At 44.4% G+C, this 27,544-nt stretch overlaps 1 protein-coding gene across 2 annotated transcripts; it reads right to left on the bottom strand.

Annotated features, from left to right (window-relative positions):
• Window positions 1-340: 340 nt before the first annotated feature.
• Window positions 341-27,304, bottom strand: LOC139543157 (CXXC-type zinc finger protein 1-like). Of its 2 annotated transcripts, XR_011668617.1 has the most exons (16): window positions 27,131-27,304; window positions 26,302-26,432; window positions 25,978-26,078; window positions 25,413-25,768; window positions 19,090-19,245; window positions 18,576-18,731; window positions 16,745-16,855; window positions 16,094-16,308; window positions 9,015-9,222; window positions 8,651-8,764; window positions 8,522-8,571; window positions 5,524-5,620; window positions 3,042-3,194; window positions 2,247-2,452; window positions 1,995-2,162; window positions 341-435 (listed from the first exon to the last, which is right to left on the bottom strand). XR_011668617.1 is itself a non-coding variant. In XM_071349396.1 (15 exons), exons 1-15 carry the CDS (start codon window positions 27,131-27,133, stop codon window positions 420-422), a joined length of 2,010 nt encoding a protein of 669 aa, XP_071205497.1. In that variant the 5' UTR covers window positions 27,134-27,304; the 3' UTR covers window positions 341-419. The 2 variants fall into 2 exon arrangements, 1 of the variants encoding a protein (XP_071205497.1); XM_071349396.1 differs by lacking the exon at window positions 1,995-2,162 and having other exon boundaries at window positions 2,310-2,452.
• Window positions 27,305-27,544: the final 240 nt, after the last annotated feature.

Genomic DNA, 27,544 nt, shown 5'->3' with positions numbered 1-27,544 from the left:
ACTGTGTTCTAATGGACTGTGTTCCAATGGACTGTGTTCCAATGGACTGTGATCCAATGGACTGTGTTCTAATGGACTGTGATCCAATGGACTGTGTTCTAATGGACTGTGATCTAATGGGACTGTGTTCCAATGGACTGTGTTCCAATGGACTGTGTTCTAATGGACTGTGATCCAATGGTCTGTGTTCTAATGGACTGTGTTCCAATGGACTGTGTTCTAATGGACTGTGTTCTAATGGACTGTGTTCCAATGGACTGTGTTCCAATGGACTGTGTTCCAATGGACTGTGTTCTAATGGACTGTGTTCTAAGGATCCATGCAGATACAGGAAAACCAATAAATGAGTTAATATTTATTCAAAATGAGTTTTGACGTCTCCACATGGTTCTGAGGCTTGGTCATCTGGGGTCTGTAGTTCATCTGTCCAATCCCCTGCAAGGAGAGAGAAAGACATGAATAATATTACAATACTGTATTAATTTAATCTATTACTGTTTGATATGCATGCATATAATTATATTGTTCTCCTTATTCACATGTCAGTGTTGGTTTTGTATCCATTGCATTTATCTTACATTAGGATGAAGTAGTCTAGGCCTTCTAATCACGTTGTATTGCATCATATCGCCTATTTGTTATCGATGCAGGAGGTGAATATTAAAAACAAGCTATCATGAACGTCAGTGTCATTTAATAATATACACGGGTGTTATAATGTCTCTCAATGCAAGTCTTCTCATTGGATATAAAACACAAGCAGTCCTAATGCAGTATTATCTTCACAGTGAAACACCACTATTCTGGCTAGTTATCATTCTTAAACATTAAGCAAAAAAGCTTATTTAGCTATTTCATATTTTTTGTTGTTGTTGTTGCTTCAGCCTCTATACAATGTTTGAAAGCTTACCTGTCATACCCCACATACAATTATTCTGGTCGCTGTTAGCTTAATTCACTAATCAATTCTGTTTACTTGTTATTGGTGTTAAATATTTCCATTCTGGGACAGTTGTTCACTGAATTGCCAGCACTAGTTGCTGACGCTGCTACATCGGCTGTAAACAGACGTAGCTAGTTAGCGAACATAAAAGCTAGCTTTGTTGACGCCGGCTGTAAACAGACGTAGCTAGTTAGCGAACATAAAAGCTAGCTTTGTTGACACCGGCCGCGCGATGATGCAGTTTCCCGGTTTAGGTTAAAGGTCACGTCGAAGTACGTTTCAAATTTAGCGGATTTTAAGCGCTCTGCGTTCTCCTACACTAGACAGTATTTCTCTGAGGTGTTCTTGGAAGAACGGGAGAACGCAGAACGCAAGTGTGCATTTTGGAACACAGGACCCAGTCATTCGACTCAGTCCTGTCAGATGTAGTGGAAACGATGTGGAAACGATGTGAAATAATCAGCTATTCAGGTAAAACAGAGCACGACACAAATGCAGTACCACTGTCCGTCAGAGAGGTGGCGCCACTCCTACCACAGTGACGCTTTCCGAAGTAAGACGACGCAATCATACTGGGGTGTGTAGTGGCATCAGAACACCAAGTAAACTAGTGTAAGTGTGGGTTCAACTACGGCTCATCTCCTTAAAAACATTACAAAATAATAATAATAAATAATACACTAGTGGAAACCTGGGCAGTCTGTATCAGTCTATCTGTATCTGTCTATCTGTATCTGTCTATCTGTATCTGTACACCTGTCTATATGTCTCTGTCTATATGTCTCTGTCTACCTGTCCCTGTCCATCTGTATCTGTCCATCTGTATCTGTCTATCTGTATCTGTCTATCTGTCTATTTTCCTATCTGTATCTGTCTATTTGTCCATTTGTATCTGTCCATCTGTATCTGTCCATCTGTCTATTTGCCTATCTGTATCTGTATCTGCCCATCTGCCTCTGCCCATCTGCCTCTGCCCATCTGCCTCTGTCTATCTGCCTCTGTCTATCTGCCTCTGTCTATCTGTCCTTGAAGGTGCTGAGGTCCAGGTTACCGGGTCGTGGTGACAGGTTGTCGTGGTGACAGGGTCTTGGTGGTCAAGGTGTAGTCATGGTAACAGCTTGGTTCAATCTGTCCTTGGAGGTGGGGTCGGGATTGTGGTGACTGGGCCACCGCCAGGGTTGTGGTGTTGAGGGTCTTGTTGGGGGGGGGTCTATCTGTCCTGAGGAGATGCAGAGGCTCGTGATTAGGGGGGGTGAGGGGTTGGTCCTCTAAATATCCTTGGCGGTACGTAAGTCAGTAGTACCCGTAGGAGGTCCGTGGTCAGGGTGTAGTTCAAGGGTCAAGGGGCGGAGGTTTGGGGGTCTACCTATCCTTGGCGGTGCGGAGGTCGGTGGTAATAGGGTCGTGCTGGATGGTCTGGTGCAGCATGAGGGCCAGGAGACCTGCTCTATTGGTCATGGCTGTCCGGACGTTCCTCTCCTGCTCAAAGAGCTCGTCCAGCTTGTACCACTAGACAAGAGGAGAGGGGACAAAGAAGAGGACAAGAGGAGAGGGGACGAAGGAGAGGACAAGAGGAGAGGGGACGAAGGAGAGGACAAGAGGAGAGGGGACAAAGGAGAGGACAAGAGGAGAAGGGACGAAGGAGAGGACAAGAGGAGAAGGGACGAAGGAGAGGACAAGAGGAGAAGGGACGAAGGAGAGGACAAGAGGAGAGGGGACAAAGGAGAGGACAAGAGGAGAGGGGACAAAGGAGAGGACAAGAGGAGAGGGGACAAAGGAGAGGACAAGAGGAGAGGACAAGAGGAGAGGGGACGAAGGAGAGGAGACGAAGGAGAGGACAAGAGGAGAGGGGACGAAGGAGAGGGGACGAAGGAGAGGACAAGAGGAGAAGGGACAAAGGAGAGGACAAGTCATATGAGAGAATGGCTACTTATTTAAACAGTTAAAACATGTCAAATTTTCCAAAAGTAAAATGTTCCACATGATGACTAAAAAGGGCTTGAAATGTGGACTACATATGAGAGACTGACTTAACGTAACCTAGCTATATGATTATCATGACACTTTCATGAAAAGCTAGCTTCACTTTCCCACTGACCACTCTGACTCTCTCCAGGTCCACCTCGGCCCTCCTCAGTTTCTCCCAGCAGTAATGCTTGTTACACTTGCGTTTCGACACCCGGCAGTACTCTCCTGTGGGCTGGAAGATGTCTCTCACCAGGGGACAGCCACACACCTCGTCCACAGTAACCTGGAGGGAGACAGAGCTCAGGTGGGAGGGACCACTGAAACATAACGGTCTGAATAGGTATACATCATGTGTTATTGAACTGAATTTAAATGCTAAATTACATATATTGTTTTGAAGATTATGTGTAGGATCAAGGCTTATAAATAGATGAGAAGGCCAGCGAAACCTATCTTGGAGTCTAAGCCTACCTTGGGTTCTAAACCTAACGTGGGTTCTAAAACTACCTTGGGTACTAAACCGACCTTGGGTTCTAAATATACCTTGGATTCTAAACCTACCTTGGGTTCTAAACCTACCTTGGGGTCTAAACCTACCTTGGGTCCTTGGGTTCTAAACCTACCTTGGGTTCTAAACCTACCTTGGGTTCTAAATATACCTTGGATTCTAAACCTACCTTGGGTTCTAAACCTACCTTGGGTTCTAAACCTACCTTGGGTTCTAAACCTACCTTGGGTTCTAAACCTACCCTGGGTTCTAAACCTACCTTGGGTTCCAAATCTACCTTGGGTTCTAAACCTACCTTGGGTTCCAAATCTACCTTGGGTTCTAAACCTACCTTGGGTTCTAAACCTACCCTGGGTTCTAAACCTACCTTGGGTTCCAAATCTACCTTGGGTTCTAAACCTACCTTGGGTTCCAAATCTACCTTGGGTTCCAAATCTACCTTGTGGTCTAAACCTACCTTGGATCTGGGTTGGCGCCCCCCCTTGGTTTGTGCTGTGGTGGAGATCTTTGTGGGCTATACTCGGCCTTGTCTCAGGATGGTAAGTTGGTGGTTGAAGATATCCCTCTAGTGGTGCGGGGGCTGTGCTTTGGCAAAGTGGGTGGGGTTATATCCTTCCTGTTTGGCCCTGTACGGGGGTATCATCGGATGGGGCCACAGTGTCTCCTGACCCCTCCTGTCTCAGCCTCCAGTATTTATGCTGCAGTAGTTTATGTGTCGGGGGGCTAGGGTCAGTTGGTTATATCTGGAGTATTTCTCCTGTCTTATCCGGTGTCCTGTGTGAATTTAAGTATGCTCTCTCTAATTCTCTCCTTCTCTCTTTCTTTCTCTTTCTCGGAGAACCTGAGCCCTAGGACCATGCGTCAGGACTACCGGGCATGATGACTCCTTGCTGTCCCCAGTCCACCTGGCCTTGCTGCTGTTCCAGTTTCAACTGTTCTGCCTGCGGCTATGGAACCCTGACCTGTTCACAGGACGTGCCACCTGTCCCAGACCTGCTGTTTTCAACTCTCTAGAGACAGCAGGAGCGGTAGAGATACTCTTAATGATTGGCTATGAAAAGCCAACTGACATTTACTCCTGAGGTGCTGACTTGCTGCACCCTCGACAACTACTGTGATTATTATTATTTGACCATGCTGGTCATTTATGAACATTTGAACATCTTGGCCATGTTCTGTTATAATCTCCACCCGGCACAGCCAGAAGAGGACTGGCCACCCCTCATAGCTTGGTTCCTCTCTAGGTTTCTTCCTAGGTTTTGGCCTTTCTAGGGAGTTTTTCCTAGCCACCGTGCTTCTACACCTGCATTGCTTGCTGTTTGAGGTTTTAGGCTGGGTTTCTGTACAGCACTTCAAGATATTAGCTGATGTACGAAGGGCTATATAAAATGAACTTGATTTGATTTGGATTCTAAACCTACCTTGGTGACCTAACCTACATTGGGTGCTAAACCTACCTTGGGTTCTAAACCTACCTTGGGTTCTAAACCTACCTTGGGGTCTAAACCTACCTTGGGTTCTAAACCTACCTTGGGTTCTAAACCTACCTTGGGTTCTAAACCTACCTTGGGTTCTAAACCTACCTTGGGTTCTAAACCTACCTTGGGTTCTAAACCTACCTTGGGTTCTAAACCTACCTTGGGTTCTAAACCTACCTTGGGATCTAAACCTACCTTGGGTTCTAAACCTACCTTGGGTTCTAAACCTACCTTGGGTTCTAAACCTACCTTGGGATCTAAACCTACCTTGGGGTCTAAACCTACCTTGGGTTCTAAATCTACCTTGGGTTCTAAACCTACCTTGGGTTCTAAACCTACCTTGGGTTCTAAACCTACCTTGGGTTCTAAATCTACCTTGGGTTCTAAACCTACCTTGGGTTCTAAACCTACCTTGGGGTCTAAACCTACCTTGGGTTCTAAACCTACCTTTGGTTCTAAACCTACCTTGGGTTCTCAACCTACCTTGTGGTCTCTAGAGTGTTCAGAACACAACACCTGCAGTCTCTTACAGTAGGTTTTACTCTGAGGGTTGCTATGACAGCTATTCATGTGTTATGAAGGGTATGTGTAGGTTGTTATAAGTCTACCTTAGGGTCTAAACCTACCTTGGGGTCTCTTGAGTGTTCAGGACACAACACCTGCAGTCTCTTACAGTAGGTTTTACTCTGTGGGTTGTACACGTCACAGAACAGTCTGGTTGCACTACGGAGAGAGACAAGCCGGAAAATAAACAACTAACTAACTCAAGTAAATAACCCTATCCTTTCCTACTAACTACTTTATTGAGTAAAAATGTACTTACTATGAGTGTGATTATACACTGAGTATATCAAACATTAAGAACTCTTTAAACTACAGTCGTGGCCAAAAGTTTTGAGAATGACACAAATATACATTTTCACAAAGTCTGCTGCCTCGGTTTGAATGATGGCAATTTGCATATACTCCAGAATGTTATGAAGAGTGATCAGATGAATTGCAATTAATTACAAAGTTCCTCTTTGCCATGCAAATGACTGAATCCCCCAAAAACATTTCCACTGCAATTCAGCCCTGCAACCAAAGGACCAGCTGACATCATGTCAGTGATTCTCTCGTTAACACAGGTGTGAGTGTTGAGGAGGACAAGGCTGGAGATCACTCTGTCATGCTGATTGAGTTCGAATAACAGACTGGAAGCTTTAAAAGGAGGGTGGTGCTTGGAATCATTGTTCTTCCTCTGTTAACCATGGTTACCTGCAAGGAAACACGTGCCGTCATCATTGCTTTGCACAAAAAGGGCTTCACAGGCAAGGACATTGCTGCCAGTAAGATTGCACCTAAATATACCATTTATCGGATCATCAAGAACTTCAAGGAGAGGGGTTCAATTGTTGTGAAGAAGGCTTCAGGGTGCCCAAGCAAGTCCAGCAAGCGCCAGGACCGTCTCCTAAAGTTGATTCAGCTGCGGAATCGAGGCACCACCAGTACAGAGCTTGCTCAGGAATGGCAGCAGGCAGGTGAGTGCATCTGTGGATCTGTACGCACAGTGAGGCAAAGACTTTTGGAGGATGGCCTGGTGTCAAGAAGAGCAGCAAAGAAGCCACTTCTCTCCAGGAAAAACATCAGGGACAGACTGATATTCTGCAAAAGGTACAGGGATGGACTGCTGAGGACTGGGGTGAAGTCATTTTCTCTGATGAATCCCCTTTCCGATTGTTTGGGGCATCCGGAAAAAAGCTTGTCCGGAGAAGACAAGGTGAGCGCTACCATCAGTCCTCTGTCATGCCAACAGTAAAGCATCCTGAGACCATTCATGTGTGGGGTTGCTTCTCAGCCAAGGGAGTGGGCTCACAATTTTGCCTAAGAACAAAGACATGAATAAAGAATGGTACCAACACATCCTCCGAGAGCAACTTCTCCCAACCATCCAGGAACAGTTTGGTGACGAACAATGCTTTTTCCAGCATGATGGAGCACCTTGCCATAAGGCAAAAGTGATAAAGTGGCTCGGGGAACAAAACATTGATATTTTGGGTCCATGGCCAGGAAACTCCCCAGACCTTAATCCCATTGAAAACTTGTGGTCAATCCTCAAGAAGCGGGTGGACAAACAAAAACCCACAAATTCTGACAAACTCCAAGCATTGATTATGGAAGAATGGGCTGCCATCAGTCAGGATGTGGCCCAGAAGTTAATTGACAGCATCCCAGGGTGGATTGCAGAGGTCTTGAAAAAGAAGGGTCAACACTGCAAATATTGACTCTTTGCATGAACTTCATGTAATTGTCAATAAAAGCCTTTGACACCTATGAAATGCTTGTAATTATACTTCAGTATTCCATAGTAAAATCTAACAAAAATATCTAAAGACACTGAAGCAGCAGACTTGTAAATTAATATTTGTGTCGTTCTCACAACTTTTGGCCACTGCTACTGGTTTGATGGTTGTAGTATTAACAATCACCCACATTAGCCAAACCTATTTCATTTCAAACGTCACATTTCTTTAGTACAGGCTACTGATCGTAATGAACAATATCAGGAAAATGCCTGAGACCAGTGCTAGGTATGGTCGGTGTAGATCATTTATCGGTATAACGTCCCAGCTCTACTGTGATATGTGGTTGTCTCAACTAGCTATCTGAATATACTAACTACTGTGATATGTGGTTGTCCCACCTAGCTATCTGAATATACTAACTGCTGTGATATGTGGTTGTCCCACCTAGCTATCTGAATATACTAACTACTGTGATATGTGGTTGTCCCACCTAGCTATCTGAATATACTAACTACTGTGATATGTGGTTGTCCCACCTAGCTATCTGAATATACTAACTGCTGTGATATGTGGTTGTCCCACCTAGCTATCTGAATATACTAACTACTGTGATATGTGGTTGTCCCACCTAGCTATCTGAATATACTAACTACTGTGATATGTGGTTGTCTCACCTAGCTATCTGAATATACTAACTACTGTGATATGTGGTTGTCCCACCTAGCTATCTGAAGGTGAATGCACTAAATGTATGTGTTGCTGGTGGGATGTGGCATTGCTGGTGGGATGTGGTGTTGCTGGTGGGATGTGGTGTTGCTGGTGGGATGTGGTGTTGCTGGTGGGATGTGGTGTTGCTGGTGGGATGTGGTGTTGCTGGTGGGATGTGGTGTTGCTGGTGGGATGTGGTGTTGCTGGTGGGATGTGGTGTTGCTGGTCTATGTGGTGTTGCTGGTGGGATGTGGTGTTCCTGGTGGGATGTGGTGTTGCTGGTGGGATGTGGTGTTGCTGGTCTATGTGGTGTTGCTGGTGTTGCTGGTGGGATGTGGTGTTGCTGGTGTTGCTGGTGGGATGTGGTGTTGCTGGTGGGATGTGGTGTTGCTGGTGGGATGTGGTGTTGCTGGTGGGATGTGGTGTTGCTGGTGGGATGTGGTGTTGCTGGTGTTGCTGGTGGGATGTGGCGTTGCTGGTGGGATGTGGTGTTGCTGGTGTTGCTGGTGGGATGTGGTGTTGCTGGTCTATGTGGTGTTGCTGGTGTTGCTGGTGGGATGTGGTGTTCCTGGTGGGATGTGGTGTTGCTGGTGGGATGTGGCGTTGCTGGTGGGATTGGCGTTGTCCTTACCCTTCGATGCGTGTGGGATACATGGAGCCGAAAGACGTCTGGCTCTCATACTGCACAAGGAAACAATACCCTTTATCACAACACATTTTATACTAAACATTACTGCTCAAATGTTTTTGACCTACTGACCTTGGCATAGCATCTCTCCATGTGTCTTAGCGCCACCTTGGGGTTGACGGGGTGACTGCAGGACACACAGAATATCTGCAGGTCTGTATCTGTGTCCCCTTCTGCCTCATTCACCTAAAAGAGAGCAACAAATAAATACAGCTACTGAAACAAATCAAGTAGTAACTCAGAATGGACGGGCTTTTGAGGTTCTGTTTGGGGCTGTGTTTGGGGCTGTGTTTGAGGTTCTGTTTGGGGCTGTGTTTGAGGCTGTGTTTGGGGCTGTGTTTGGGGCTGTGTTTGGGGCTGTGTTTGAGGCTGTGTTTGGGGCTGTGTTTTGGGCTGTGTTTGAGGCTGTGTTTGGGGCTGTGTTTGTGTCTCACACCTCTTCGTCCTGTTGCACCACCTGTTGCTTGGCCTTGGCGATGATCCCCTCCAGCTCGTGGAAGCGTTTCTCCATGTCCGTGAGTCTCAGGCGGGCTGACTGCTGATCTCTCCTGATTCGCTCCAGAAGCTTCTTGCCTTGCTCCTCGGCTATACAGGGAGACTGCTGCCACTGCTGTATCCGCTGAGGCAAAATCTCATAGATACGACTGGTGGGGACAGAGAGAGAGATAGAGAGAGAGAAAGATATATATATATATATATATATATGAGAGAGAGATAGATAGATAGAGGGAGAAAGAGATAGATAGAGGGAGAAAGAGATAGATAGAGGGAGAAAGAGATAGATAGAGGGAGAAAGAGATAGATAGAGGGAGAAAGAGATAGATAGAGGGAGAAAGAGATAGATAGAGGGAGAGAGAGGTAGAGGGAGAAAGAGATAGATAGAGGGAGAGGGAGAAAGAGATAGATAGAGGGAGAGAGAGGTAGAGGGAGAAAGAGATAGATAGAGGGAGAAAGAGAGGTAGAGGGAGAAAGAGATATATAGAGGGAGAGAGAGGTAGAGGGAGAAAGAGATAGATAGAGGGAGAGGGAGAAAGAGATAGATAGAGGGAGAGAGAGGTAGAGGGAGAAAGAGATAGATAGAGGGAGAAAGAGATAGATAGAGGGAGAAAGAGATAGAGAGAGGGAGAAACAGGTAACTTCCACAAAGCTGTGAACGATCTGAGAGACAAGGCAAGAAGGGCCTTCTATGCCATCAAAAGGAACATAAATTTCAACATACCAATTAGGATCTGGCTAAAAATACTTGAATCAGTCATAGAGCCCATTGCCCTTTATGGTTGTGAGGTCTGGGGTCCGCTCACCAACCAAGATTTCACAAAATGGGACAAACACCAAATTGAGACTCTGCATGCAGAATTCTGCAAAAATATCCTCCGTGTACAACGTAGAACACCAAATAATGCATGCAGAGCAGAATTAGGCCGATACCCACTAATTATCAAAATCCAGAAAAGAGCCGTTAAATTCTACAACCACCTAAAAGGAAGCGATTCCCAAACCTTCCATAACAAAGCCATCACCTACAGAGAGATGAACCTGGAGAAGAGTCCCCTAAGCAAGCTGGTCCTAGGGCTCTGTTCACAAACACAAACACACCCCACAGAGCCCCAGGACAACAGCACAATTAGACCCAACCAAATCATGAGAAAACAAAAAGATAATTACTTGACACATTGGAAAGAATTAACAAAAAAACAGAGCAAACTAGAATGCTATTTGGCCCTAAACAGAGAGTACACAGTGGCAGAATACCTGACCACTGTGACTGACCCAAACTTAAGGAAAGCTTTGACTATGTACAGACTCAGTGAGCATAGCCTTGCTATTGAGAAAGGCCGCCGTAGGCAGACATGGCTCTCAAGAGAAGACAGGCTATGTGCACACTGCCCACAAAATGAGGTGGAAACTGAGCTGCACTTCCTAACCTCCTGCCCAATGTATGACCATATTAGAGAGACATATTTCCCTCAGATTACACAGATCCACAAAGAATTCGAAAACAAATCCAATTTTGATAAACTCCCATATCTACTGGGTGAAATTCCACAGTGTGCCATCACAGCAGCAAGATTTGTGACCTGTTGCCACAAGAAAAGGGCAACCAGTGAAGAACAAACACCACTGTAAATACAACCCATATTTATGTTTATTTATTTTAACTTGTGTGCTTTAACCATTTGTACATTGTTACAACACTGCATATATATAATATGACATTTGTAATGTCTTTATTGTTTTGAAACTTCTGTATGTGTAATGTTTACTGTTCATTTTTATTGTTTATTTGACTTTTGTATATTACCTACCTCACTTGCTTTGGCAATGTTAACACATGTTTCCCATGCCAATAAAGCCCCTTGAATTGAATTGAATTGAATTGATATATAGAGGGAGAGGGAGAAAGAGATAGATAGAGGGAGAGGGAGAAAGAGATAGATAGAGGGAGAGGGAGAAAGAGATAGATAGAGGGAGAAAGAGAGAAAGCGAAAGAGATAGATAGAGAGAGAGAGGTAGAGGGAGATACAGAGAGATATATTGAAACTTCTGTATGTGAAATCTTTACTGTTAATTTTTATTGTTTATTTCACCTTTGTATATTATCTACCTCACTTGCTTTGGCAATGTTAACATATGTTTCCCAGGCTTTATTGGCATATATAATATATATATATATATATATAGAGAGAGAGCGAATAGACAGAACAGCCAATGTATTTCCTGGGGTAAGATCTCATAGATACGACTGGTAGGAGGGGGACAGACAGACAGACAGACAGACAGACAGACAGACAGAGAGACAGACAGACAGACAGACAGACAGAGAGAGAGAGAGAGAGACACAACTTCCTGGACATATTGTTCCACTGTAATAGTGAAGGTGTAAACTTGGCAGTAGAAAACCTAAACAGTATATTTGACCTCTCAGCTTCCCCTATCAAATCTAAAAAATGTCAAGCAGACAACGTAAGAAAATGAACAACAATGACAAATGGTTTAATGAAGAATGCAAAAACCTAAGAAAGCAATTGAGAAATCTATTCAACCAAAAACATAGAGACCCGGAAAACCTGAGTCTACGCCTTCACTATGGTGAATCACTAAAACAATACAGAAATACACTACGGAAAAAGAAGGAACAGCACGTCAGAAATCAGCTCAATGTAATTGAAGAATCCATAGACTCTAACCACTTCTGGGAAAATTGGAAAACACTAAACAAACAACAACACGAAGAGTTATCTATCCAAAATGGAGATGTATGCAGTAACTGCTCACAGTGTGGAACTGAGTAAAATGGCTTTTATTTACCTTGGTTTCACAGAACCTTTATGCAGTTACTGCTAACATAACCCCCAATTTCTCCAAAACACAATACAATAGAGGCAGGATACTTGTCCACATGATTAAGCATGTATTTAATGCAGCAAAAATGACATTAACTAATTTTCGACCAAATGAGCAGTTACTGCATTTTTGCTTTGTAGGGCAGTAGGGATAAATCGCTTCTTCAATCTTTTTGGCTCTATAACAAAGAACAAACAGCAAAATCATATACACAATACATTACAAATCTTATAATCAACTATTAAAGACTACCAGAACCCACTGGATCCTCCAATTACATTGAATGAACTACAGGACAAAATGCAAACCCTCCAACCCAAAAAGGCCTGTGGTGTCGATGGTCTCCAAAATGAAAAGATCAAATATACAGACCACAAATTCCAATTGGCTATACTAAAACTCTTTAACATCATCCTCAGCTCTGGCATCTTCCCCAATATTTGGAACCAAGGACTGATCACCCCAAATTTGACCCCAATAACTACTGTGGGATATGCGTCAACAGCAACCTTGGGGAAATCCTCTGCATTACCATGAACAGCAGACACCTACATTTCCTCTGTGAAAACAATGTTTTTTAAAAACCAAATTACCTTATGACAGACCACGTATTCACCCTGCACACCCTAATTGACAAAAAAAAGAAAAAAAAAAAGCAAAGTCTTCTCATGCTTTGTTGATTTCAAAAAGGTTTCTGACTCAATTTGGTACGAGGGTCTGCTATATAAATGGAAAGTGGTGCTGGGGAAAAATAAAAAAACTACATTATAAAATCCAGTTAAAATTGGCAAAAAACATAGATTTCTTTCCACAGGCAGCTAGAGCCCTACAGCTAGAGAGCTTCCTACTGCTTGAGCTATGTTGTTGATGTAAATTGAGAAGAGCGTGGGGCCTAGGATCGAGCCTTGGGGTACTCCCTTGGTGATAGGCAGTGGCTGAGACAGCAGATTTTCTGACTTTATACACTGCACTCTTTGAGAGAGGTAGTTAGCAAACCAGGCCAAAGACCCCTCAGAGACACCAATACTCCTCAGCCGGCCCACAACATCATAATGGTCTACCGTATTCAATAAGAATAGCAGCACAACATTGATTAGAATCATGGATGGGGCGGCAGGTAGCCTAGTGGTTAGATCTGTTGGACTAGTAACCGGGATGGTTACAAGGCAGTTAATGTGTCGTTCTGCCCCTGAACAAGGCAGTTAACCCACTGTTCCTAGGCTGTCATTGCAATTAAGAATTTGTTCTCAACTGACTTGTCTATTTTAAATAATGTTAAATGTTAAATAAAAAAAATGTAATAATAATTTCATAACAAATGTGGGCTCCTCCTTTACTCTTTTGAAAATAATCTGGGAAAAGGACCTTTGTCTGACTATCAGTGATGAGTTATGGGCGGATGTTTGCGACAGGGTATACTGCTCCTCTACTAATATAAAAATGAATCAAATTTTTTAAATGTTATACACATTATATTACACCCCAGTGAGACTCCATAGAATGAATAGACATTTATCCTGATTGTAAAAGATGTAACTCTGAAAGTGGAACCTATATGCATGTATTTTTGAGTTGTAGAGAGGTTACCATATTTCGGCAATCTATACATACTGTCTAGTGTATCTATCTTCAATCTATACATACTGTCTAGTGTATCTATCTTCAATCTATACATACTGTCTAGTGTATCTATCTTCAATCTATACATACTGTCTAGTGTATCTATCTTCAATCTATACATACTGTCTAGTGTATCTATCTTCAATCTATACATACTGTCTAGTGTATCTATCTTCAATCTATACATACTGTCTAGTGTATCTATCTTCAATCTATACATACTGTCTAGTGTATCTATCTTCAATCTATACATACTGTCTAGTGTATCTATCTTCAATCTATACATACTGCCTAGTGTATCTATCTTCAATCTATACATACTGTCTAGTGTATCTATCTTCAATCTATACATACTGCCTAGTGTATCTATCTTCAATCTATACATACTGTCTAGTGTATCTATCTTCAATCTATACATACTGTCTAGTGTATCTATCTTCAATCTATACATACTGTCTAGTGTATCTATCTTCAATCTATACATACTGTCTAGTGTATCTATCTTCAATCTATACATACTGTCTAGTGTATCTATCTTCAATCTATACATACTGTCTAGTGTATCTATCTTCAATCTATACATACTGTCTAGTGTATCTATCTTCAATCTATACATACTGTCTAGTGTATCTATCTTCAATCTATACATACTGTCTAGTGTATCTATCTTCAATCTATACATACTGTCTAGTGTATCTATCTTCAATCTATACATACTGTCTAGTGTATCTATCTTCAATCTATACATACTGTCTAGTGTATCTATCTTCAATCTATACATACTGTCTAGTGTATCTATCTTCAATCTATACATACTGTCTAGTGTATCTATCTTCAATCTATACATACTGTCTAGTGTATCTATCTTCAATCTATACATACTGTCTAGTGTATCTATCTTCAATCTATACATACTGCCTAGTGTATCTATCTTCAATCTATGCATACTGCCTAGTGTATCTATCTTCAATCTATACATACTGCCTCACAGACCATACTAGATGAACAGTTTGGTATGAACCCGTGTCTCTATCTTCAATCTATACATACTGCCTCACAGACCATACTAGATGAACAGTTTGGTATGAACCCGTGTCTCTATCTTCAATCTATACATACTGCCTCACAGAACATACTAGATGAACAGTTTGGTATGAACCCGTGTCTCTATCTTCAATCTATACATACTGCCTCACAGACCATACTAGATGAACAGTTTGGTATGAACCCGTGTCTCTATCTTCAATCTATACATACTGTCTAGTGTATCTATCTTCAATCTATACATACTGTCTAGTGTATCTATCTTCAATCTATACATACTGCCTCACAGAACATACTAGATGAACAGTTTGGTATGAACCCGTGTCTCTATCTTCAATCTATACATACTGCCTCACAGACCATACTAGATGAACAGTTTGGTATGAACCCGTGTCTCTATCTTCAATCTATACATACTGTCTAGTGTATCTATCTTCAATCTATACATACTGTCTAGTGTATCTATCTTCAATCTATACATACTGTCTAGTGTATCTATCTTCAATCTATACATACTGTCTAGTGTATCTATCTTCAATCTATACATACTGCCTCACAGACCATACTAGATGTCCAGCAAATGTGTTTTATGACATCACATACTTTGCTAATAAATCTATTCTCCAGCTGTGGGCTTCAAATTCTTCTCTCACATTTAAAATGTGGATTGACCAGATTTAAAAAAAACTTTCCTTCCCTCTTGAAAAGCTCACTGATGACCTCTGCCAAGAGACGGCCCAGGTTTGATAGACTCTGGTCTCCACTAATCAACTATATTTCACATTGGACAGAGTGAATGCAGTGATTAAGGAAATGAGTGTTTATACATGTTGTGTAAGGTGATGTAATACAAATGATTTGTTAGTTGTCTCAGCTAAAGCTGGAAATAGTTAACAGGATCACAGATAGTGCTGCTGCAAATGTTTTTTTGTTTTGTTGGGATATTCTATTTTGATTCTATTATTTATTATTTTTGTGTTTTTGTTTTTTGATTGAAAAACAAGAACTTAATACAACTTAAAATTTAAAAAAATACAAAAACCACTGTCATTACGGGGGTATTGTGTGTAGATGGCTGTATCACGATAAAATGTGGAATAATTCAAGGGGTATGAATACTTTCTGAAGGCTCTGTAAACAGGGAGACTGCTGCCACTGCTGTATTCTCATAGATACGACTGGTTGGGGGGACATAAGGACGGGCAGAGATACAGATGTAAACAGATACACGTCCAAAAGGTTTCCTCAAGTTTCCTCAAGTTCCTCAAGTTTCCTACAAGTTTCCTACAAGTTTCCTACAAGTTTCCTACAAGTTTCCTACTCTCATCAGACAAACAGGCCCAATCAATGTATTAAAATACTATTTTATGTTTGTGATAAAAGAAAAATGTTTTAAAATAACTTTAAGTGATTTAGACAATAAATATTTTACATTGATTAAGGGTTTGCTACTTAATTGACAGTACATTGTTTCCTAAATGATTCTGTAATAAGTATTCCTCTTACTTGGTAGCCAGTTTCATGCCGCAGTCCTCTGAGCAGTATTTGGAGCCGGCCCTGGCAACCTCCACACACCCTGGTCCCAAACACTGTCTCATTCCCCCTCCTCCTCCACCACCGTCCCCCCGAGCCTCGCCACCGCCCCCGCCACCCCTCTCACTGTGCTTCACTCGCTCACGGTGCTTCTGCTTCTGCTTGTGGCGACGCACCTCTTTCTCTTTCTGGAGGGGGAACAAGGGACAATATAGGAGGTGGTTGATTAACTGGACTCCAGACAACTGAGCAGTACAGAAATAGTCAACCGTTTATGATATATCTCTCTATAATATATCTCTATAATATATCTCTCTATAATATCTCTCTATAATATCTCTCTATAATATCTCTCTAATATATCTCTCTAATATATCTCTCTAATATATCTCTTCATAATATATCTCTTCATAATATATCTCTCTATAATATATCTCTCTATAATATATCTCTCTCTATAATATCTCTAAATATATTACACATTGTTGAAGAAAAGTAATTAAATCACGCTGCCAGATTACAATTAGGTTTATGGTCAATTAGACCGTTTTTCCCCCCACATTGCTTTTGCAACACAAAACATGTCCCATAGCCTTATTGCGAAAGGTCTAGTGCCTTCCGTACCTTGTCCTTCTTGTCCCATCTCTTCTCTCGTCTCTTGACGTGCTTGACCTTCACAGCCCTCTTCCTCTGCACGGGGTCGAAGGCCGCTTCCTCATCATCGCTATGCCATGGCTGCATAGATACCACAGGAGATAATCAATCAATAAAATGAATCAATCAATCGATCAATCAGTCAATCAAAATGTATTGACGTATCACTTTTAACTAACAAGGCTAGTATACTGTATGTATGTGTGTGTTGTGTGTGTGTGTGTCAGTCTGTCCGTCCGTGTGTGAGCGGATGTGTGTGTGTACCATATTGTTATCCTCGTAGCCTTGTATTGTACAATAGTGTTATGTGTCTGTCTGTCCGTCCGTGTACAATAGTGTTACGTGTCTGTCTGTCCGTCCGTGTACAATAGTGTTATGTGTCTGTCTGTCCGTCCGTGTACCATAGTGTTATGTGTCTGTCTGTCCGTCCGTGTACAATAGTGTTATGTGTCTGTCTGTCCGTCCGTGTACAATAGTGTTATGTGTCTGTCTGTCCGTCCGTGTACAATAGTGTTATGTGTCTGTCTGTCCGTCCGTGTACAATAGTGTTATGTGTCTGTCTGTCCGTCCGTGTACAATAGTGTTATGTGTCTGTCTGTCCGTCCGTGTACCATAGTGTTATGTGTCTGTCTGTCCGTCCGTGTACAATAGTGTTATGTGTCTGTCTGTCCGTCCGTGTACAATAGTGTTATGTGTCTGTCTGTCCGTCCGTGTACAATAGTGTTATGTGTCTGTCTGTCCGTCCGTTTACCATAGTGTTATGTGTCTGTCTGTCCGTCCGTGTACAATAGTGTTATGTGTCTGTCTGTCCGTCCGTGTACCATAGTGTTATGTGTCTGTCTGTCCGTCCGTGTACAATAGTGTTATGTGTCTGTCTGTCCGTCCGTGTACCATAGTGTTATGTGTCTGTCTGTCCGTCCGTGTACAATAGTGTTATGTGTCTGTCTGTCCGTCCGTGTACCATAGTGTTATGTGTCTGTCTGTCCGTCCGTGTACAATAGTGTTACGTGTCTGTCTGTCCGTCCGTTTACCATATTGTTATGTGTCTGTCTGTCCGTCCGTTTACCATATTGTTATGTGTCTGTCTGTCCGTCCGTTTACCATATTGTTATGTGTCTGTCTGTCCGTCCGTTTACCATATTGTTATGTGTCTGTCTGTCCGTCCGTTTACCATAGTGTTATGTGTCTGTCTGTCCGTCCGTGTACCATAGTGTTACGTGTCTGTCTGTCCGTCCGTGTACAATAGTGTTACGTGTCTGTCTGTCCGTCCGTTTACCATATTGTTATGTGTCTGTCTGTCCGTCCGTGTACCATAGTGTTATGTGTCTGTCTGTCCGTCCGTGTACCATAGTGTTACGTGTCTGTCTGTCCGTCCGTGTACCATAGTGTTACGTGTCTGTCTGTCCGTCCGTGTACCATAGTGTTACGTGTCTGTCTGTCCGTCCGTGTACCATAGTGTTACGTGTCTGTCTGTCCGTCCGTGTACAATAGTGTTACGTGTCTGTCTGTCCGTCCGTTTACCATATTGTTATGTGTCTGTCTGTCCGTCCGTGTACAATAGTGTTATGTGTCTGTCTGTCCGTCCGTGTACCATAGTGTTATGTGTCTGTCTGTCCGTCCGTGTAACATAGTGTTATGTGTCTGTCTGTCCGTCCGTGTACCATAGTGTTACGTGTCTGTCTGTCCGTCCGTGTACCATAGTGTTATGTGTCTGTCTGTCCGTCCGTGTACCATAGTGTTATGTGTCTGTCTGTCCGTCCGTGTACCATAGTGTTATGTGTCTGTCTGTCCGTCCGTGTACCATATTGTTATCCTCGTAGCCTGCATCCTTGTATTGCTGGTAGAGCTCCATCTCATTCTCACTGTAGTCATCAAACAGAGGCCCTCCTCTTCTCAGACTCCCTCTGGCCCCCCGAACAGACAGGGCAAACTCCTCATCCTTTACACGAAGCATTTTCTACAACGAGAGAGAGCAAGAGACAGAGACAGAGACAGAGAGCACATGGTGCATCAAATATACTGAAGCAAATCGGGGGGGGTTAACCCAGTCCAGGATTCAAACCTGGGTTCAACAACTGTCAACCCAAACATATTTTAGGTAAAGAAATTCAAACCTCTTGACGAGTTCGCTCGGTGTTTGGGTTAGATGTCGCTACAATAATGTCAATTTCAGAGGCTTCATTAGTGTAAATGATTAAAGAATGCACCCCCATTTTGTCGAGGTTTGGTGGTTTCTTGGGAGGCATAAATCAAATGCTCAATACTAAAATAGACTATGGTCCAAACGCACCCTCTATCTACCGTTATGGACTCACCCGAGCTCGGACGTCACACTGCCTGAGTCTGCACTTCTGTCTGATCTTATTGGGTCCTCCAAACTTCTTCATGTCTTTACAGAAATCACACTGAGCACAGTCCTCAGTCCTCCTGCACGGCTCACACTCTCCACACATACGGGCCGAACGCTTCACCTGCACAAAAGGGAATCACATTGGAATCACACTGGAATCACACTGGAATCACATTGGAATCACCCTGGAATCACCTTGGAATCACATTGGAATCACACTGGAATCACACTGGAATCACCCTGGAATCACATTGGAATCACATTGGAATCACACTGGGTTTATACAGGCAGCCCAAGTCTGATCTTTTTAACCACTTATTGGCCTTTAACCAATCAGATCTTTGCCAATAATGGGGCAAAAGATCAGAATTGGGCTGCCTGTGTACAATTTTTACATTTTAGTCATTTAGCAGACGCTATTATCCAGAGCGACGCACAGTTAGTGCATTCATCTTAAAGATAGTTAGGTGAGACAACCACATATCACAGTAGTTAGTATATTCAGATACAGTGGGGAGAACAAGTATTTGAATCACTGCCGATTTTGCAGGTTTTCCTACTTACAAAGCATGTAGAGGTCTGTAATTTTTTATCATAGGTACACTTCAACTGTGAGAGACGGAATCTAAAACAAAAATCCAGAAAATCACATTGTATGATTTTTAAGTAATTTTTAAGTAATTCTCATTATTGTTTTCTGGCACGTATATTTTCTTTCACGTGTGTCAAATAGCCAGCCACAATGAGTCGTGGCACATAGGCTATCTCCAATTTGTAAGTCGCTCTGGATAAGAGCGTCTGCTAAATGACTTAAATGTAAATGTAAATTTGACTGAATACTAAACAACAAGTGTTGAATAGTTTATTAAAAAAAGTGTCGAACTGACTGAATAAAGTAGATTCTCCTATATCCCTGTACCATTCATACAACCTGGTTATAGTTTCAAAGTTGTTGCATCGGGACAAGCAAACCTAAAATATTTCCTCGGTTTCCTTTCCTAGGATGTCTGGGTTTGCCAGACAGTGATGCTAAAGTGAGGGACTCTCCTTTAACGCTCAAATCAGTTGTGTTTTTCAAATCCATTTTGGGAATACTGACTGTTCAAACAGAAAGTTACAAGTGACCCAAATCAGATATGTGTGTTAGCAGTCATTAGATGTCATAGTAATGACATGCGCAGTGGTGTAGGCCAATACTAGGAACCCTGGGGGTACTTGGTCTATCCACAGGGGTACTTGGCCTATCCACAGGGGGTACTTGGCCTATCCACAGGGGGTACTTGGCCTATCCACAGGGGGTACTTGGCCTATCCACAGGGGGTACTTGGCCTATCCACAGGGGGTACTTGGCCTATCCACAGGGGGCACTTGGCCTATCCACAGGGGGTACTTGGCCTATCCACAGGGGGTACTTGGCCTATCCACAGGGGGCACTTGGCCTATCCACAGGGGGTACTTGGTCTATCCACAGGGGGTACTTGGTCTATCCACAGGGGGTACTTGGCCTATCTACAGGGGGTACTTGGTCTATCCACAGGGGGTACTTGGCCTATCCACAGGGGGTACTCAGACACTGGGGGTACTCAGGCCTATCCACAGGGGGTACTTGGCCTATCCACAGGGGGTACTTGGTCTATCCACAGGGGGTACTTGAGAAGCCTCATGAGAGGCTGGTAAAATGCACATGAGGGGGTACATCAGTTGGTGGTACAGTAACCGGAAAAGGTTGGTTAACCACTGGTGTAGGCTGAATGGCGGTGGTGGTGTAGGCTGAATGGCGGTGGTGGTGTAGGCTGAATGGTGGTGGTGTAGGCTGGATGGCGGTGGTGTAGGCTGGATGGAGGTGGTGGTGTAGGCTGAATGGCGGTGGTGGTGTAGGCTGGATGGCGGTGGTGGTGTAGGCTGGATGGAGGTGGTGGTGTAGGCTGAAAGGCGGTGGTGGTGTAGGCTGGATGGCGGTGGTGGTGTAGGCTGGATGGCGGTGGTGGTGTAGGCTGGATGGAGGTGGTGGTGTAGGCTGAAAGGCGGTGGTGGTGTAGGCTGGATGGCGGTGGTGTAGGCTGAATGGTGGTGGTGTAGGCTGAATGGTGGTGGTGTAGGCTGGATGGTGGTGGTGGTGTAGGCTGAATGGTGGTGGTGGTGGTGTAGGCTGAATGGCGGTGGTGGTGGTGTAGGCTGAATGGCGGTGGTGGTGTAGGCTGGATGGAGGTGGTGGTGTAGGCTGAAAGGCGGTGGTGGTGTAGGCTGGATGGCGGTGGTGGTGTAGGCTGGATGGCGGTGGTGTAGGCTGGATGGTGGTGGTGGTGTAGGCTGGATGGCGGTGGTGTAGGCTGGATGGTGGTGGTGGTGTAGGCTGGATGGAGGTGGTGGTGTAGGCTGAATGGCGGTGGTGGTGTAGGCTGAAAGGCGGTGGTGGTGTAGGCTGGATGGCGGTGGTGTAGGCTGAATGGTGGTGGTGTAGGCTGAATGGTGGTGGTGGTGTAGGCTGGATGGCGGTGGTGTAGGCTGGATGGTGGTGGTGGTGTAGGCTGGATGGAGGTGGTGGTGTAGGCTGAATGGCGGTGGTGGTGTAGGCTGAATGGCGGTGGTGGTGTAGGCTGGATGGAGGTGGTGGTGTAGGCTGAATGGCGGTGGTGGTGTAGGCTGGATGGCGGTGGTGGTGTAGGCTGAATGGTGGTGGTGGTGTAGGCTGAATGGTGGTGGTGGTGTAGGCTGGATGGCGGTGGTGGTGTAGGCTGGATGGAGGTGGTGGTGTAGGCTGGATGGAGGTGGTGGTGTAGGCTGAATGGCGGTGGTGGTGTAGGCTGAATGGCGGTGGTGGTGTAGGCTGGATGGAGGTGGTGGTGTAGGCTGGATGGAGGTGGTGGTGTAGGCTGAATGGCGGTGGTGGTGTAGGCTGGATGGAGGTGGTGGTGTAGGCTGAATGGCGGTGGTGGTGTAGGCTGGATGGCGGTGGTGGTGTAGGCTGAATGGCGGTGGTGGTGTAGGCTGAATGGTGGTGGTGGTGTAGGCTGGATGGCGGTGGTGGTGTAGGCTGGATGGAGGTGGTGGTGTAGGCTGGATGGAGGTGGTGGTGTAGGCTGAATGGCGGTGGTGGTGTAGGCTGAATGGCGGTGGTGGTGTAGGCTGGATGGAGGTGGTGGTGTAGGCTGAATGGTGGTGGTGGTGTAGGCTGAATGGTGGTGGTGGTGTAGGCTGGATGGCGGTGGTGGTGTAGGCTGGATGGAGGTGGTGGTGTAGGCTGGATGGAGGTGGTGGTGTAGGCTGAATGGCGGTGGTGGTGTAGGCTGAATGGCGGTGGTGGTGTAGGCCGGATGGAGGTGGTGGTGTAGGCCGAATGGCGGTGGTGGTGTAGGCTGGATGGCGGTGGTGGTGTAGGCTGGATGTTTCCCAGTTGCTTTGAATGTTCAAAACCGTAGTGTCAGAACACTTTTAAAGCCTCAAAGGATAAGATGATCCAACTTTCAAAACAAGTCCTTTTCGTCATAGCCACAACAGTCGACTAGCTAGCTAGCCACAACAGTCCACTAGCCAGCTAGCCACAACAGTCGACTAGCTAGCTAGCCACAACAGTCGACTAGCTAGCTAGCCACAACAGTCGACTAGCTAGCTAGCCACAACAGTCGACTAGCTAGCTAGCCACAACAGTCGACTAGCTAGCTAGCCACAACAGTCCACTAGCCAGCTAGCCACAACAGTCCACTAGCCAGCTAGCCACAACAGTCCACTAGCTAGCTAGCCACAACAGTCGACTAGCTAGCTAGCCACAACAGTCCACTAGCCAGCTAGCCACAACAGTCCACTAGCCAGCTAGCCACAACAGTCGACTAGCTAGCTAGCCACAACAGTCCACTAGCTAGCTAGCCACAACAGTCGACTAGCTAGCTAGCCACAACGGTCCACTAGCCAGCTAGCCACAACGGTCCACTAGCTAGCTAGCCACAACAGTTGACTAGCTAGCTAGCCACAACGGTCCACTAGCTAGCTAGCCACAACGGTCGACTAGCTAGCTAGCCACAACGGTCCACTAGCTAGCTAGCCACAACGGTCGACTAGCTAGCTAGCCACAACGGTCCACTAGCTAGCTAGCCACAACGGTCGACTAGCTAGCTAGCCACAACGGTCCACTAGCTAGCTAGCCACAACGGTCGACTAGCTAGCTAGCTAGCCACAACGGTCGACTAGCTAGCTAGCCACAACGGTCGACTAGCTAGCTAGCCACAACGGTCGACTAGCTAGCTAGCCACAACGGTCGACTAGCTAGCTAGCCACAACGGTCGACTAGCTAGCTAGCCACAACGGTCGACTAGCTAGCTAGCCACAACGGTCCACTGGCCAGCTAGCCACCACGGTCCACTGGCTAGCTAGCCACAACGGTCCACTAGCTAGCTAGCCACAACAGTCGACTAGCTAGCTAGCCACAACAGTCCACTAGCTAGCTAGCCACAACAGTCCACTAGCTAGCTAGCCACAACAGTCCACTAGCTAGCTAGCCACAACAGTCCACTAGCTAGCTAGCCACAACAGTCCACTAGCTAGCTAGCCACAACAGTCCACTAGCTAGCTAGCCACAACAGTCCACTAGCTAGCTAGCCACAACAGTCCACTAGCTAGCTAGCCACAACAGTCCACTAGCTAGCTAGCCACAACAGTCGACTAGCCAGCTAGCCACAACAGTCGACTAGCCAGCTAGCCACAACAGTCGACTAGCCAGCTAGCCACAACAGTCGACTAGCTAGCTAGCTAGCTGTTTAGATTTTGACACATTCACTAATTTGTTTGGAAACAATTAACAAGCTACCACATGTTCTTGTCAAACTGTCAACAGAGCAGCTAACAAGCAATAAGATATGTCAAATAACAGTCTAAAAACCACTTGAGGGCAAATATCAGATTTGACCGTTCAGGTACAAGGTGCATGGCCAGGAATCAGATTTGACCGTTCAGACAGAAGGCGCATGGCCAGGAATCAGATTTGACCGTTCAGACACAAGGCGCATGGCCAGGAATCAGATTTGACCGTTCAGATACAAGGCGCATGGCCAGGAATCAGATTTGACCGTTCAGATACAAGGCGCATGGCCAGGAATCAGATTTGACCGTTCAGACACAAGGCGCATGGCCAGGAATCAGATTTGACCGTTCAGACAGAAGGCGCATGGCCAGGAATCAGATTTGACCCTTCAGACACAAGGCGCATGGCCAGGAATCAGATTTGACCGTTCAGATACAAGGCGCATGGCCAGGAACCACAACAGTCCACTAGCTAGCTAGCCACAACAGGCCACTAGCTAGCTAGCCACAACAGTCGACTAGCTAGCTAGCCACAACAGTCGACTAGCTAGCTAGCCACAACAGTCGACTAGCCAGCTAGCCACAACAGTCGACTAGCTAGCTAGCTAGTTGTTTAGATTTTGACACATTCACTAATTTGTTTGGAAACAATTAACAAGCTACCACATGTTCTTGTCAAACTGTCAACAGATCAGCTAACAAGCAATAAGATATGTCAAATAACAGTCTAAAAACCACTTGAGGGCAAATATCAGATTTGACCGTTCAGATACAAGGTGCATGGCCAGGAATCAGATTTGACCGCTCAGATACAAGGCGCATGGCCAGGAATCAGATTTGTATATGATTTCAACCATTCTACCATTTATTAATCATTATTCCTACATTTGAAAATGTAAAAAAAAGCAAAATAGTAAATTACGCATTTATAAACACTATTTTAAATTATTTAATAATGTACTATTTAACAAACCTATAAACCAGCTATAAAGGAGTTATTGTCAATGCGGTCAATAAGGTATTTGTTAATGGTTAATGAATGGTTTGACTCAAAATGTAAATACATATTTATGAATGTATTTCTATAGGTCATGGATGGCATATTTAAGCAATCACGCATGTGGTATTTAAAAAATATATATATATTTTTGTAACCTTTTATTTAACTAGGCAAGTCAGTTAAGAACAAATTCTTATTTACAATGACGACCTAGGAACAGTGGGTTAACTGCCTTGTTCAGGGGCAGAACGACAGATTTTTACCTTGTCAGCTCGGGGGATTTGATCTTGCAACCTTTCAAGTCCAACGCTCTAACCACTAGGCTACCTGCCACCCCATGGCCAATATACCATGGCCAATATACCATGGCCAATATACCATGGCTAAGGACTGTTCTTAGGCGCTCGGGTAATAAAACAAGATGTGGAAAATGTCAAGGGGTATGAATACTTTCTGAAGGCGCTGTATATATTCAGTGAATTATTGGTTGTTACCCGTGAACCTCGGCGGTGTTCTATATTCAGGTCTGGAGTGTGATGCTGCTTCTCCATCTTCTCCTGGTCTCCCGTCTCCTTCTCCGTCTTCTCCTGGTCTCCCGTCTCCTTCTCCATCTTCTCCTGGTCTCCCGTCTCCTTCTCCGTCTTCTCCTGGTCTCCCGTCTCCTTCTCTGTCTTCTCCTGGTCTCCTGTCTCCTTCTCCATCTTCTCCTGGTCTCCCGTCTCCTTCTCTGTCTTCTCCTGGTCTCCCGTCTCCTTCTCCTTCTCTGTCTTCTCCTGGTTTCCCGTCTCCTTCTCCGTCTTCTCCTTGGTCTTCTTGGGACGATACTTTATCTCCAGGGTCCCGTCTTTGGCTAGATAACAACACAAGAATCAGTGGGTTTAATTCATTTAAATGATTGGATGTACATATCACAGATTGGCCCTTTAACTCAGACTGCTTCATTGGCCGTTTCATTTTTAGATCACAAAAGGAGTGCCGTGGTTTTCGTGTTTGTCTCTTTTTCTCGACACGTCTGCATTGGTTGGTCATCATCATTACTAAAACAGAGGACAGACTTACCGCGACATTTCTCACAGTACCACACCCGGATGACTTTAGCTGCCTTCTCTGATATGCCGATGCAGTCACCGTGAAACCACTCGTTACAGCAGTCGCAACCACTGCAGAGACAGAGACAGGGGAAACACAGGTATGAGAGGCCTGTTCCACCGTCCATCTGTCGTTTGTCATCTTTGTTCAGACAGACACAATAGACAGACAGACAGACAGACAGGCAGGCAGGCAGTAGAAAGACAGACAGACGAAAGACAGACAGGTAGGCACAACAGACAGACAGACAGACAGACAGACAGACAGACAGTAGAAAGACAGACAGATAGTTACATCATGAAGCAGTTGATGTCAGGTCTGCGACAGACACAGTAGACAGGTGCGTTGTCCCCCTCCATCATGGGTCCTACAGGTCTCTCAGGGCCAGGGGCTGGGACGAGGTCTGATACCTCACTGTGACTGTCCTGAGGGGTAGAGGAGTTATACATCTGGAGTGAGTGTGTGTGTGTGTATGTGTGTATGTATGTATGTGTGTGTGTGTGTGTGTGTGTGTGTGTGTGTGTGTGTGTGTGTGTGTGTGTGTGTGTATTTGCTCATGGTGATGATTGCCTAAATTAGCTGAATTCTGATCATGTCAACAAAGATGACAAAGAGGAAGAACCAATATTTAGTAAAGGAGAAACGATAATAGATTGACTAAGGAAATTGGGGTTTGGCTTTAGGTATCCATATTAAAAAGTATATTATTAAAATCTGTACTCATCTTCTTGCTCGGCGTTAACACTGGCAGCCTAATTCTGATCTTCCACTAAATTAATATTTTGACCAATCAGATCAGCTCTTTGCCAATAATTTAACCAATGTTGGCAATAATTGGGCAAAATGTTGGCAATATTTAATTGGGCTGCTTATGTAAACTTTGATTTGTGTTTTTGATTTGACTTGGATTTGAAAACATCAGGTATCAAATTAACGATTTAATGAATGAATTAATGTATATCAGAATTTTTAACATGAAATGACCATGACTAGAATAACGAATATAATCCTGTTTTGCGATGCAGAATCACACATACACACATCGCCGTATCATCCCGCTTTGTGAAGATGGACAATGCCATATGAGGAGATGCTGAAAATGATGAGATGCTCTTTCACTTACCATGATGACTGGTGATCGCGTTGGGCGAGACACTTACAGAAAAACCGGGTAGAGTAGAGAAATAATGTCCAACCACTGCATGAGAAAATAAAACATTTGATTTCACATTTAGATGTTTTGATTTGCACGATTTTGGTTCAAAACATCTGCAGAAAATGGTTGCTTCCGGTTCCTCCTTCTTCGGGTATTTTCAAAGCGAGCCACAAGTAGCCTTTTGAGGTAGCGCACCACCTGCTGTTTGTTAGGAGATAATGCAAGTCCAATTTCTACAACTCTGATCTGAAAGGTATTGCGTACCACCCCAACATGAAACAAAAATATTATTTTTTCCCCCCGGACGTTGAAATCAGGTGCATTTAGGTGCTCAAAAAAACGTATTTTCCCTATCTTTCCGGACGTTGAAAATACATATTT

Source organism: Salvelinus alpinus, chromosome 17 (genome assembly GCF_045679555.1).
Source record: "Salvelinus alpinus chromosome 17, SLU_Salpinus.1, whole genome shotgun sequence".
Taxonomy (NCBI): domain Eukaryota; kingdom Metazoa; phylum Chordata; class Actinopteri; order Salmoniformes; family Salmonidae; genus Salvelinus; species Salvelinus alpinus.
This window is presented reverse-complemented; position numbering and strand designations above follow the sequence as displayed.

What these genes read in the sequence shown, in the direction of transcription:
- LOC139543157 (XM_071349396.1), bottom strand. An exon ending in GCTACGAGGATAACAATATG is followed by an intron (nt 16,856 to 18,575) that starts GTACACGGACGG and finishes GTATCTATGCAG; the next exon opens with CCATGGCATAGCGATGATGA. An exon ending in AACACTCAAGAGACCCCAAG is followed by an intron (nt 3,195 to 5,523) that starts GTAGGTTTAGAC and finishes GTCTCCCTCCAG; the next exon opens with GTTACTGTGGACGAGGTGTG.